At 50.5% G+C, this 13,255-nt stretch overlaps 1 protein-coding gene across 12 annotated transcripts in view; it reads right to left on the bottom strand.

Annotated features, from left to right (window-relative positions):
- Ulk4 (unc-51 like kinase 4) overlaps window positions 1-13,255 on the bottom strand; it is a 307,398-nt gene that overhangs the window by 53,023 nt on the left and 241,120 nt on the right. For 2 of the 12 annotated variants that reach the window (XM_076577418.1, XM_076577417.1), the window contains exon 36: window positions 7,745-7,886. The exons of the other annotated variants lie outside the window; for them this stretch is intronic. In XM_076577418.1, the coding sequence (XP_076433533.1) occupies window positions 7,869-7,886 (18 nt within the window). In that variant the 3' untranslated portion in view covers window positions 7,745-7,868. Of the gene's footprint in view, window positions 1-7,744; window positions 7,887-13,255 lie in introns of those variants that run through there. 12 annotated transcript variants of the gene reach the window in all.

The following is a 13,255-nucleotide window of genomic DNA, read 5'->3' on the forward strand; positions in this document are numbered from 1 at the left end:
ATTTTGAATTAATTGTTGTCTTAGAAAATTTGTGCTGTCAGCAAATTTTCATGACCCCTCCCCATATTCAGTTATGCAAACTGAGCCCCACTTAAGAAGCTGTGGTTAGATCAACTGGAACTGCCAGACGCACATTCTCCTGATGAGGCATGGCTGTCACTACAGGTTCTGTGACAAAGGAGTCAGTGAGCAGTGTGGGCTTGAGGGTGACATGGGAGGCAGATAAAGTCAAGCGTCCCCAGAGACCCCAGCCCACATTCTGTGTTCCTGTGCGGATGGTGTTACCTTTCAGAGAAGAAACACACATCGCTAAATGCACCTCGAGAAGCACTCTAGGGTCTGCAGAGGTGGCTCAGCTGCTAAAGTGTTCCCCTTGCAAGCACGGGGAGGACTTTGAAGCCCCCACGTCCTCCTGAGGGTGGGGGACACTGATGAGCTACTTTCTGGGGCTGAGGTGAGCTCTGGCTGCCTCATCTTGGCCGAGCTCCGGGCTCCCTGGGACTACATGTTCCTTTCTCACTTTTCCTCCAACTCACAGCTCACATCTGGACAAGCTGGGACACAGGGTTAAACTTTATGTCCATCCACTCACTCTTCACTCATTCACCTTTGTCTTCTCACATTCCTGTCCAGGTAACAGTGGATTTCTTCTCTGATAATATTAGCCATATCCTCTAGGAGCGTGGAAATTTTTATTCTTCATTCTCTGCAAAAATTAGGAGAGTAAACCCTGGCTCAGCCCTCCTACCAAGGCGCACACTGGGCTTCCTGGAGGCCAGAGCTGAGTCAGGACAAGTATGATGTGGCAGACAGAGACTGGGGAGTGGGGCAAGGCCAGGGCTGGGAGAAGATGCCTGCTACTTGGGGGATTGGTTTGCTATCGAAAATTTCTGGATTATGTTACTTTTGCCTTGAACTACTTACTGTTTATAATAACTACACAAGGAGGGAAGGGTTATTGTTTTTGTGCTGCCAGAAGCAAATGTGAAATAATATAATTGACAAAAGATGATGGTAAACAGATTTAGCTGGTTTTATAAAAAAAGAAAGAAAAAAGAAGTAACAAAATTAAATAAATTTAAAATTCATTTGAGGAATCATTTCCCAGGTATTCTAGGGACGCTGAACCTAGCATGAGAAGAGGGTACTGCACTCGCTTGGACCGGAGGTGGGGGGTGGGGGGCACAGGGGCTCCGCTTCTTCTGAGGAGTCTCAAACTTTTCTAATGATTTAAAAATAACACATGAATTATTACCCAGGATTTATCTTCAAAGAATGCCAATTACAGAACATGGTAACTGGAATACCCCACTTCAGACAGAGGAAAGGAGTTGAGAGAGAGAGGGAAAAAAACTGATTCACAAGATTTATACCTTTTTCTAAATAGAACAGGCACCAGAGAAAAGCAACATCATCGTGGCCCCAGCTGAGTTCAAAGGCTCCGGCCCACAGCTTCAAAGTTTACCCCCTAATCAACTCAGTCTCAGCCATGCCTGTGTGAGCTAGACTGCACATGCATGTACTGCTTTAGTATGCAAAATGCCTTTTCATTTTTGGAAAAACTATAAAATAAGGAATTCCTGTTTTGAATGTTCCCGGTTTAGAGCCCTTGCAGAACCACGCAGCCCACACCCAGGCAAACACGTCAAGACAGGCCCTTTGTCCCAGCTTTCAACACTTGCGATGTGCCCAGGCCTCCTAGGGCAGGCTCTGCCTGACCCTGTCCACTTCATTCCTCCCTACACGGCACACTATGTCCATGTGTGCATGTCCTGGCTCAGTGCTGCAGCTGATGGTGGTCCCAGGTCCCTTTACACCTGCACACTTCATCTCAGCATGACTTTCTCTAAGACACTCGTTTCTTTATCTCCAGAGCTAAGGGTCAGTTTTCACCTTGCATTGTGCCATCCACTTTGGGGTCCTGAAGGGCAGGTACTCCCAGGGAACCCTTCCTGCACAGTTCTCCTTAAGAGAGACATCAGTGCCAGCGACTTGCATGATGTGATTGTTAACTGTTAACTTGATGAGATCTAGAATCACCCTAGGTGGATGGTAACACTGACTAGGCTAGTTGAGGTGGGAGACAAGCCCATCATGAGCGGCACCATTCCCTAGACAGATCCTGGCCTGGGTAAGAGGGAGAAAGCCAGCTGGGCAGAGTCATTCATCACTCCCTGCTTCCTGTCTGCAGATGCTTTGTGACCGGCTGTGCCCAGCTGGCTGTGCCCGGCTGGCTTCCCCGCCGTCAGGAACTGTAGCCTTGAACTGTGAGCTGAAATAACAATTTCTTCCTTAAGTGGTTCCTGTCAGTATTTTATAAGGCAGCAGGAGGAAGAACTTTGATGCAAGAGTATAAGGTACTAAAATGTATGACATCATGTGAAAGGCAAATGGACCGTGAGATGGCAGAAGGCAAGTGTCCAATGTGACAGGGTGGTGCCGTCACACAGACATAGTCACCTGGGTCCCTGCCTGAGGGGACACAGACAACAGGCTAATGGCTGCCAGTTTCAGCACCTACACGTCACCAGAGCTTGGATGAGGCCTTTACTGTTATTTCTCAAAGAGACTCCAGAATGCTCATGTGGTGATCTTGCTTTACAAAGCAGAGTCAGAATGAGTGAATTAGAGAAGACCAACAGCTAAGTCCTTCTGCCACCAAAGTGTGCCTCTCTCTTTTGGACGCCAGGAGCTATGTTTAAGGGGACACACACACTAGGCTTCACTCAGGTGGAGGCAGGAGCTAAGGCTCTTTTGAGCAGCCAGGTTGTGGTGGCTCACACCCTTAATCCCAGCACTCTGGGAGGCAGAGGCAGGTGAATCTCTGTGAGTTCAAGGCCAGCCTGGTCTACAGAGTGAGTTCCAGGACAGCTAGGTCTACACAGAGAAACCCTGTCTTGAAAAACAAAACAAAACAAACAAACAAGAAAGACTCCTGTGAGCCTTGTTAGCTTCCTACAACCTGGAGGCCCTACATGTGAGTCTATTGGATTCAGCACCATCTGAACCAGGAAGGAACCAAGAATCAGGGTCCAGCTAAACCTCACTACAGAGAGTCCGAGTCCCCCCATTCTCAGCTTCCAGGAGATGTAGAAAACTCAGAGACTCCAGGCAAGCCGAGATCATCTCTGAGATGTCCAAGGTGCCAAAGTGCCTCGTGGGACTGAGGTCTGATTGGCATTGAGTCTAACACACAGGCCAACAGATGACAGGAATGTCAGGTTTGAGCATCTTTGAGCACATCTGGAACACACAGGTCACATTCAGTGTCACTGGAAATCCAGCCATCCCCCCATTCATAACAATACAACTCCCACAGGCCAGTCCCACATTCAGTATTGGCCCAAGGAGGGGCACAGGAACCTGCTGGAGGGCATATGTTCCCTAACCCTGCTCTGGGGACATTCTTAAAGAGACCTGACTATCTAGGTTGGATCCCGAAAGTTGATATCCAGGTCCCTTTTAGTTGGGACAACTTGAACTCACATTCCCTTCGGCCCGTCCTTGGCAGCATGGAATGTATCTCTTTGCTCACATGGGCCCACATGGAAAGCAGCCAGTGGTACCAGTTTTGACTCATGAAGTCAGCACATGGCACCTGTGGGCGCCTCTGCCTCCTGTAAAACCGGGCTCTAGGAAAGGCAAAGTCAGCCCAAGAGATGCAAAAGCAGCCTTTCCCACCCACAGGCTGTTGAGCAGATGCACACAGAACCCCATTTCCCCTTGGAGGTCAGGGAACACATATAAAACACACAGGTTTCTCTCTGGAGGAGTCTCTCTGTGGAATTCAGGGCCCAAGGCACCACATTCCAACTCTGAATGAAATAGCATAATTTTTCTTTATGCACTTCTTTTTCCTATAAAAGAAAAAGAAATATCCCCACAGGACCACTCCCAAGGCTGCACAACCTTTCTGAAAAATCAGATGTAGATCAGTTTGTCCATCTTGCCATTATTGATATGGACATAAATTCTCCAGGCTATATCATGGGTATATTTTCCATGCTTGTGGTATATATTTCATCATTTAATACTACATTATGATAAATGAGGTCTGTGAAAGCCATTTCTTCACAAACACAGCTCGCGCCCATATTTTATGCACACTCACTATTCATCAAGCTTAGCATCCTCATACTCAGCACAGATGGATGGTAAAGGAAGCCGAAGGAAGAGCCTCGCAGAATCCTAGCTTTTCTGTCTTCTCCATCACGAAGGGCAGCACATCATTCTGTTATTTCTGACCTTTTTTTTCTTGGCTTTCTGGGTCACTGGCCCTTTTAAGAACGAGATAAAAAGGGGCTGGAAAGGGCAGAGCCCACGACACTGGCCCTGGCTGTCCCTGTCCTCTGACTTGCTTCGTGGTGACCACCTGGTCTCAGGAACTATTGATTGCCCTCCTCCCAAAATGGTACACCCCTCACTGTAGCTACAGAACTCTTATGGTGCCTGCCAAGGACACATGCAATGCCCATCCTTCATCCCAGGGTTCCAATGACCAGCACTGGCATCTACTGTTCACACGAGGAGAGGAAGCCTGGAACTCCCTGTCAGGTTTGGGCGTTCCTACAGAAATTGTAGCCACACTGTTGCTAGAGGCCCCTTCCATGTTAGAAAGGCTCCCGCCCCCTTCCATGTCCCTGCAGGGTGGTGCCGTGACAGTGGACACACAGTCCCAGGAACTAGGTGATCCCCTCTTTCCGGATACATTCTTAATAGAGATTTTAAGGTAGGAAGTCTTCAGGGCAGTCTTCCTAGTCACCTGCCTTCCGTAAGAGAGCTGTCAAGACGGCTGTTTGGGAAGCATTTCAGAAGGTCTCAAACCCAACGCATAATCAGCTGAGTGTTTCATGCAAATGAGAAGGCCGCAGCATCTCCCAGGGCATCATGGGATCTAATCACCTCAGAACCACGACTCTGAGAGCAGCTGCCGCCTGAATCCAGAACAGTCAGCCACGGGCCACAGGACGGCACCTCACCGTGAACCATCAGACTGCTTATAAATTGATAATGATTCCGTATAAGAACATTACATTTTAATAGTTTCAAGGAATGACAGGATAGACTGTATAAATGTTTAACTAGCATCGTTCCGTAGTCTGCACTTTGTTTATCTCATTATTGGGTTTGTGGAAATGAAAAAGCCTAAAAATGTCATCAAAATCGGAACGGAAAACTTGGCGAACAAATGCCCTATGCAAGCCCGTTTCCAGCCCTGAGGCGACCCAGCAGCTTCTTACAGATAAACACCTGGATCGCATTTAACTTCAGGTACTTTTTCCCCCCGTACATGTAATTTAAATTGCTTATCATTTTGACCTTGGTTAGATGAAAAATGCAGGCTTTAAAATTCAGTGTGTTTCCATATTTAAGGCCACCCCGGGGACAAGCCTGTCCCCTTGGGCTCCATGCCTAACTGCTGGTGACGTTACATGATTTCCTATAAGGAACGAGGATCATCTAAGACCCATCAAGTCTTATTAGGAGAGGCTGAGGCGTGGCAGTCACTGGGATGTTTCAGACACGCAGACTGAGGCCCGAAGCCTCCTGCACGGAATACATTTGATTTGTGTTGTCAACTGAGCCGTCCACCGCCTAGCTCTTTCTTCAGAACCTCTCCCAGCTCCCAATTTTCAGTAATCATGGTGCTTCTTTTTAGGTACATTTGCTCATAGAGGTCCCAAACTACAGCACCCCCAAATACAGGCTTACTTTTTTATTGTTAGAATAGGCAGTCATAAACCCTATGCCATTTAAACTGGAGCAAAAAAGCAGCTGTGTATGTAGGGGGGCAGTGTGACTAGTGAGAGTCCTGTGGGGGGCAGTGTGACTAGTGAGAGTCCTGTGGGGGGGCAGTGTGACTAGTGAGAGTCCTGGGGGGGGCAGTGTGAATAGCGAGAGTCCTGAGGGGGCAGTGTGAATAGCGAGAGTCCTGTGGGGGCAGTGTGAATAGTGAATCCTGTTTTGTTTTCAGGTGTTTGTGAGAACCCCTTTCACCTTTCAGTCAATTCTGTAATGCTCAACTTGTGTACCTCAAAGGTCACATGCTGGCTATTCAGTCAGCAAATGAAAATAAAGATTTTTTTTTTTTAATTTTTCGAGACAGGGTTTCTCTGTGTAGCTTTGCGCCTTTCCTGGGACTCACTTGGTAGCCCAGGCTGGCCTCGAACGAAAATAAAGATTTAACTTTGCTAAGACAGCAAATGTTCCTCAGGTCCAAGTGGGCCACACCCTACAGGACTGGGAGGAAACGGAAGGTTAATCAGGCAAAGCTCATGGGACCAGGAGTCCTGGGAGCCTGGAGGTGAAGGGATGGGCAGATGGCACCCCTCCCAAAGCAGTGAGGGGGACTCTGAGGGTGAGGGACTGGGGCCCAGGCTCAGGCTGCAGGGGCAGAGGGGACAAGGGCAGCTGGGAGTGTGACAGTGAACAGTAAGTAGGAATCTAGGGTACACATGGCTCCTTCCATGTATCAGGTGTGGTGATCCCGGTGCCCGCCCAACCCTGTCACATCTGTGCTAGCTGGTTTTGTGTCCGGACACAGCTGGAGTCACCTGGGGAGAGGGGTATCAGTTATGAAAACACCTCCACCAGGTTGGCCTGCGGGCAGCCTGTGGTGCAGTCTTAATTAGTGGTCGATGCGGGAGGGCCCAGACCACTTCGGGCAGTACCACCCCAAGGCAGGTGGTCCGGGGTGTGTAAGAATGCAGGATGAGCAAGCAAAAACGAGCCAGGAGGCAGCATTTCTCCACGGTCTCCACTTCAGTTCCTGCCCTGACTTCTCTTCACGGTGAACTACACAAACTTTCCTCTGAAGTTGTTGTGGTCACGGTGTTTACCACAGCAATAGAAACTCTGACCAAAACAGCTCCCCACAGAACAAGAGCCTCTCGACTTGGAAGTGAAAGGACCCAGTGCCCCAGCAGCTTGGAGCGTGTGAGGGCCTCGGGGTGAGCCTCTAACTTCTACGGAACCTGTGGGCAGATGCTGGGGTCTGTGCCTCACTGACGAAGGGCCATTAAGGAGGTAGAAGTGACTTGTCCAGGCCTTCCTGGCCTAAAGCTGACTCAGGCCTGGGGCAGGGCGAGCACTGCACTGTCATAGAAGATCTCAGGAAGAAGCATGGCCATCCCAGGGCTGTGCCAAGAGTGAGAACACCTCATAGGCCGTGGGCATGACACACCTCTGTGGGTATCAGCACTGAGCAAGGCTGGCAGGAGGAGGCAGGAACTGTAAGACACTTCAGTCTACAGGAAGTCTGCTTCCTGAACGGCCAGCGCCTCAGAGAGGGGTACCAAGAGCCTGACATTAAGCGGGGTGCTGTTGGCCTCCTCCAAGCCCTGAGACTGCCATCGGAGCGTGCTCACTCTCCCAGTGCCCAGCAGAGCCCAGCACATAGCAGAACTCCCGCCCAATGCTGGCATTTGACTGGAAATGACCCCAGGGGAAGTCTGCTGTCCACCAACCCAACACCAACCTTCCGGGAGACATGCCTGCCCAGCAGGCCACAAATCCAGCAGTGATGAAAACAGCTGGAGACTGGCACCTGCCAGGTACCGGGGGCTTCCCCAGCTGTGCCCCAGCTGTGCCCCCTGGCTTTGTGCATCACAGGAACAACTTAAGGAGGGGCTTATTTGGGCTCACGGTTTGAAGGTGCAGCCCATCACTGGGTGCACAGGGCAGGGGCCTGAGGCAGCTGGTCACGTGACATCCGCATGTGAGGAAGCAAAGAGATGAACGCTGGTGCTCAGTTTGTATTTTCCACTTTCCTTGGGCTGGGCCCCCAACTCAGGATGGCCACCCACATTAAGGCTGGGTCTTCCCTCTAGTTAACCCTTCACGTCACAGGCATGTCCAGAGGTACATCATCAAGCCAGTTCCAGATCCTGTAAAGTTGATGATGGAGCTTAACCCTCACATGTTGTCAACAGCCCTACCTAAGGAGAGGCCTGTAGAGCCCTGGTTCACTTTACCAGGGAGAAGACTGGAAGTGAACATAGGTTTAGTCACCTGTCTGCACACGGGAGCCAGGTGCACACCCAGGCGTGTGGCTGTGCAACCTGTCATTCCCAAATGCACAGTGCCCTTCACAATCTCTACACAGCCATTTGGGAAGAACACACTGAGAGGGGTGGGCTCTGAAGAAAGTTTAGGTCCATCCAGGGAGGGGCAGGTGTAATTCTACAAAGGCCATCCATTGCTTTAAACAATCAATATGCCCTGTACAAGTCAGTGCTGGAGGGACAGAGAGGAGACACATGGACAGATTTCTTATCTCATAGTGATGACAATCCTGGAGGGAAAAAAAAGCAGACACACCAGTGTAGCAGGAATCTTCAAAGTTCTTATTAATAAAATCAAACCTGAGGCAAGCTATTGGGGTGAACACTGGTAGATCAGAGAGACAGAACAATCCACAGCTATCTCACCTTGCCAGTTCCTCAGCTGGTCCTGTTTCCTCAGACTGGAAGCTTCCGTGTCCTCATCCCAATGGCTCTCAGCTGAACTGCTGCTTAAAAGCCTGAATGCTTAAACAGCCAAATGCTTCTAGTTACTGGTCCTCACGCCTTATATACCTTTCTGCTTTCTACCATGACTCCCTGGGATTAAGGGCTGGCTTTCTGGGATTAAAGGCGTGAGTCACCATGCCTAGCTGTTTCCAATGTGGCCTTGAACTCACAGAGATCCCAGATGGATTTCTACCTCTGGAATGCTAGGATTAAAGGCGTGTGCTGCCACTGCCTAACTAGTGGCTTTTCTGTTCTCTAACCCCAGATAAGTTTATTAAGGTACACAATATTTTGGGGAACACAATACCACCACATACCAGGGCTATAAAACAGTAGTGCAATGAATAAAGAGAGTGGAACTGAGGGGACAGAGGGGGAGCTGCGGAGGCGGGGCAAGGGGCAGCTCTGTCCTGCAGGCTGCTCTGCAAGGAAACGCCCAAAGAAATTAAAGAAAGGCCATATGTGGGGGTGTGGAATCTTCCAGAAACAGGGCATACCACATACCAATGCCCCAGGCACACATTTGTGTAGATTGGGATGAGCAAAGGAAATAGCCACAGAGGTGAGCCGAATAGAGGGTGGCCAACTGTGACCCTTGTGGGACAGGGTGCACTTGGATTCTCCCCCTAGACAAGAGTCGATGGAAGATTTGAGCAGCACAATCTTATGTAGGACTTCTAGGGTCCCCCGAGACAGGAGAGCAGGGAGACAGAAGGCGGCAGGAGACTCCTTTGTGATTTTGACAGAACCCATGAGAAGCGAGACTCGGGAAGCCAGCGGAAGAGGTGGGAAGAATCAGGTTCTCGGAATGCTGAAGGAAGGACTGTTGAAATTTCTAGGTGAGCAGGTGTGTGAGGGAAGGGTTCAGGAGGACCTCGCTCGTTCACACCCTCCCCCCAGGTCTCTATTCGGGTGTTCCCTCCTGGAGCAGCATCCAAACTGACTTAAGAACACTAAGGTCATCATGAGGTGTGCAGGCATGAGGAAGCATCAGACGGGGAAGGCTGGGAGGCTGTGGTGACCTCCAGTCAGCAGGTAGATGGAGCACCCCATGGCTTTCAGTCTGGAGGGCCACAGCCAGAACGGCCCAAGGGAACAAAAATCAGTCCTAGTGTGAAGGTGACTTGGAAGCAGGCAGCCGCTGCAGCCCCTGAGGGGCAGACAAGGCCAGAGAGGTGCATCTCTGGATGGAGCTTCAAGAACGAATTTAGAGACAGCAGAGCTGACTGAGGAACTGGTGGAGGCGTTCAGAGGAGACACAGGCTGGTGTCAGTCACCCTGAGATAGGTAGAGGACTGTCTGAGAGAAGTTGACAGGACACTTGGACACATTTGTAAAGATTAGAAAACTGTAAACTTACATTTGACTGAGAGCAAGCCTATGCGGTAAGACAAAACTCAGGAAAAGATAGACACAGGAAGTTACCCAAAGTGCCGATCTTCATGCCATTGTTGGAGGGGGCTCTCAGACACGAACTCTTGATTTTCTGAGTGGACTGTTCTCTGGGGAAGCAGGAAATGGGATCCAGATCAAGCTGCAGAAAGGTTCAAAGCTACATGGCTCAAAGTACACTATCCCTGGGAGATAGTTTTAAGCCACAGTGTAACTGTGGGATAAGTTTATATCCTCATACAATTAATGAGAACATATATTTAAAGACATTTTATTGGGTAGCAGATTATATGTATTATTTTGTTCTAGCCAGAACTTTTTTTGAGATAGGCTGGCCTTGAAATCCCAAGTCACTATGTAGGGAGGGATAATCTGGCCCCACCTCCTGTGGGGTTACAGGTGTGTGCTGGTGCAATGGTTCCCTGGGATACTGTTTAAAACAGCCTTTGATTTGGCAGTGGGCTTACCAATGTTAACCATCTCTCACTCTTTTGAATGTGAAATATTCATAGATGGTAAAGCTCCTGGCTCATCATGACATAATGGATTTGCATTAATACAGGTTCCTGCCATGAAATATTTATGAGGACCAACTCTTTCAATGTTTTCAGGAAAGTGGCTATTTTTGTATTTACATCAATATAATGTAAGGGCTTCAGCCTGCGTGTAAAGCACAGTAATTGAACACGCCTGCACTTGAGGATCCTGTTCGTCATTGTGTCCCTGAGCTGATGTCACCTCAGAGAGCTCAAGCAGCCACGCCAAGACAAGCCTTGCCCAGAGGAGTTTTGCAGATGGGCACACCATTCTGCAGTGCAGCTCCTGTGAGGCCCACAGGTCTGGTGCCTCAGTTAACAGAAGAGCCCGTTCTCCTGGCCTGTCACATAGTGGGACATGAAGTTCGAAAGCCACAGGCCTGGACCACGAGCCCAAAGAAGGGCAGCCTCGAGGGCAGAGCAAACCACAGCACATGAATCTGCCAGCTGTGTGTGGTAGTACAGAGTTATTGGGGGGCTTCTCTCTTCTTCCCTGTCCCCCGAGGAAACCCCACTTGAACAGAAAAGGTAGAATCCCACGTTGTGACCGACTGGAGGTGACAGTCCAGCCTGGATAAAGCACATTCACTGGTACTGCTCCTGAGAATAACCAAGAGGGTTCTGCCAGCTCTTCCTTTTCACGGGTAAACATCACATTATGCACGATGAGTGATGACTCACAATGTTAAGTATTTGATCAGGACAGAGGCAGGAGGATCACAGAAGTTAGAGGCCAGCCTAGGCTATGTAGTGAGTCTGTAGCCAGCTGGGCTACAGAGTGAATTCAAGAGCAGCTGGGCTACAAACACACATACATCTTGTTTCATCACACACACACACACACACACACACACACACACTCTCCAGGTTCGAATCCTGGCTTTACCACATGCCCCTCTGGCCTCCTGCATGCCTCTCTGGAACTGTAAGATGGAACTGCCACCATCCTTCCACTTGGGGATTCTCCAGCGCCATCACATCAACTCAGCTCAATGGCCGGGCCGTGGGCACAGCTAGGTCTGCACACTATGACTCACACACTATCACCACACAGTAACGAGAATGGAAGCACTTCCTGCAGTCCGTGCTGACGACCTCATCAGCCTGGGAGAAGGGCTTGGCAGTGATCACCCGCACTTGACTCCAGCTCGGAGCTTCCCGCAGGGTGGGTCCGGTGTCACTCCTGCAGCTGAGGCCCTTCTCCAGCCTGTGTAGTGGTAATGGACTCAGTCAGCCTGTGCTCCGCTAACCAGTGGACTCCCCCACACCAAGCTGCCCATCCTCAGGATGCCCCAGGGCCACTGAGGAAACACCGTCCGAGGCTCCGGCTCTCCATGGCCGTGCAATTAAGCCTAACAAGGCACAAGGTACTCTCTGGGGCACACAGAGACGCCCACAGTACTGGTGAGAGGCTTCTGGCTCCTCGGTTGCTGGGGATTATGTACTGGCAGCAAGGACAGGCTGGGGAGGGGTCAGAACCTTGAGGGAGGCCAGGTGGGGTCATCTGTGCTCATGCATAAGTCATGAGCCCTGACGGCGCCGAGCTCTCCTGAGCAAGGCACGCGGAGGCCAATCCCGTCTCTGGTTTGGAGATGGTGACAGAGCTGCCCCCCGTCTCTGGTTTGGAGATGGTGACAGAGCCTCCTCTAGGCTGTGAAGCACCTGTGGCCCACACTTCTTCCCCACATCTATGGCTGCGACCACAGTCACATGCACAGTAGACAGCAATGATGTGCACCTCATGGCATGTTAGCTCCCTGTCACTGAACCCTGGGCAGAGGGAGGACATGCAAACAGAATCACTGGCCCTCTACTGAGAGAACCAAGGGACGAAGCATGTGCTCTGCTTGGATCATGTGACAGCTTTTCCACAGTGCGTTGTTATCTGCATACATGTTTGTGAGTCCATGTTCTCACGAATGTCTTCTCTACTTCAAGCTCGGTGACAGATACTTTCGTCATTCTGTCCTGTAGCCCTCCAAGGGGTCCATATGGCAAAGCATTTAGCCTTGAGATGGTCAGTGGTACTCCCAAGGATGCACACTGGGTGAGGGACAGGTTGACCTGGGTCTCCTCTCTATGTCTGGAAGTGCTTGCTTGGGCTCGGTGAAGGCTCTCCTCCTGCCCCCATTTCCTGACTTCACCCCTGCACTGACCAATGGCAATGGCAGCTCTCTCGGTGATGCTTTGGCAGGCACACGGCATCACCAGAACATGTGAGGAAACCTGTGAATGGGACCAGCGTGTCCCCTGGGTTTATTAATTCACTTCTCTGGTGCTGCTCCAAGGCTCCCTATGTGTAGATTCTCTGCTGGATCAACAAGGCTCTAGAGACACAAGACCCTAACAGAAATGCCCATTTGAAATGGCCTGACCATCTCCAGTAAACAGGGGGTGGTGGCGTTTGAAGGGAGATGTGAGTGGGCAGACACCAGCCCCTGCAGTGCCCTCCTCCCGGCAAACCATGGGTTCTGTGTGAGCGACCACACAGCCTGGGCTCTAGACAGGGCGTCTCTTAGGCTTGTCTCCCATGCACCCATGCCGGATTGACAGGAGCACCTTCTCCACAGTGCTGATGGCGGGCACAGAAAGCACCAGGGGCCTCGTGAACCCTGCCATGAGGCCTGAGGACCTGGTGGCTGTGCAGCCACAGGCCAGGAGCAGTTCTTAGGAAGGGCTGGAGTCCTGTCGCTCTGTTACACCAGAACTGTGACAGAAACAGCCGCCAGCATCTGCTCCACTCTGGCTCCGGAATCCCTGTGCTCTTTGTGCTGAGTCATCAATAGTCAAGGCGGGAAGTCTGCACCTCCTATCAGA

Source organism: Peromyscus maniculatus, chromosome 7, assembly GCF_049852395.1.
Source record: "Peromyscus maniculatus bairdii isolate BWxNUB_F1_BW_parent chromosome 7, HU_Pman_BW_mat_3.1, whole genome shotgun sequence".
Lineage (NCBI taxonomy): Eukaryota > Metazoa > Chordata > Mammalia > Rodentia > Cricetidae > Peromyscus > Peromyscus maniculatus.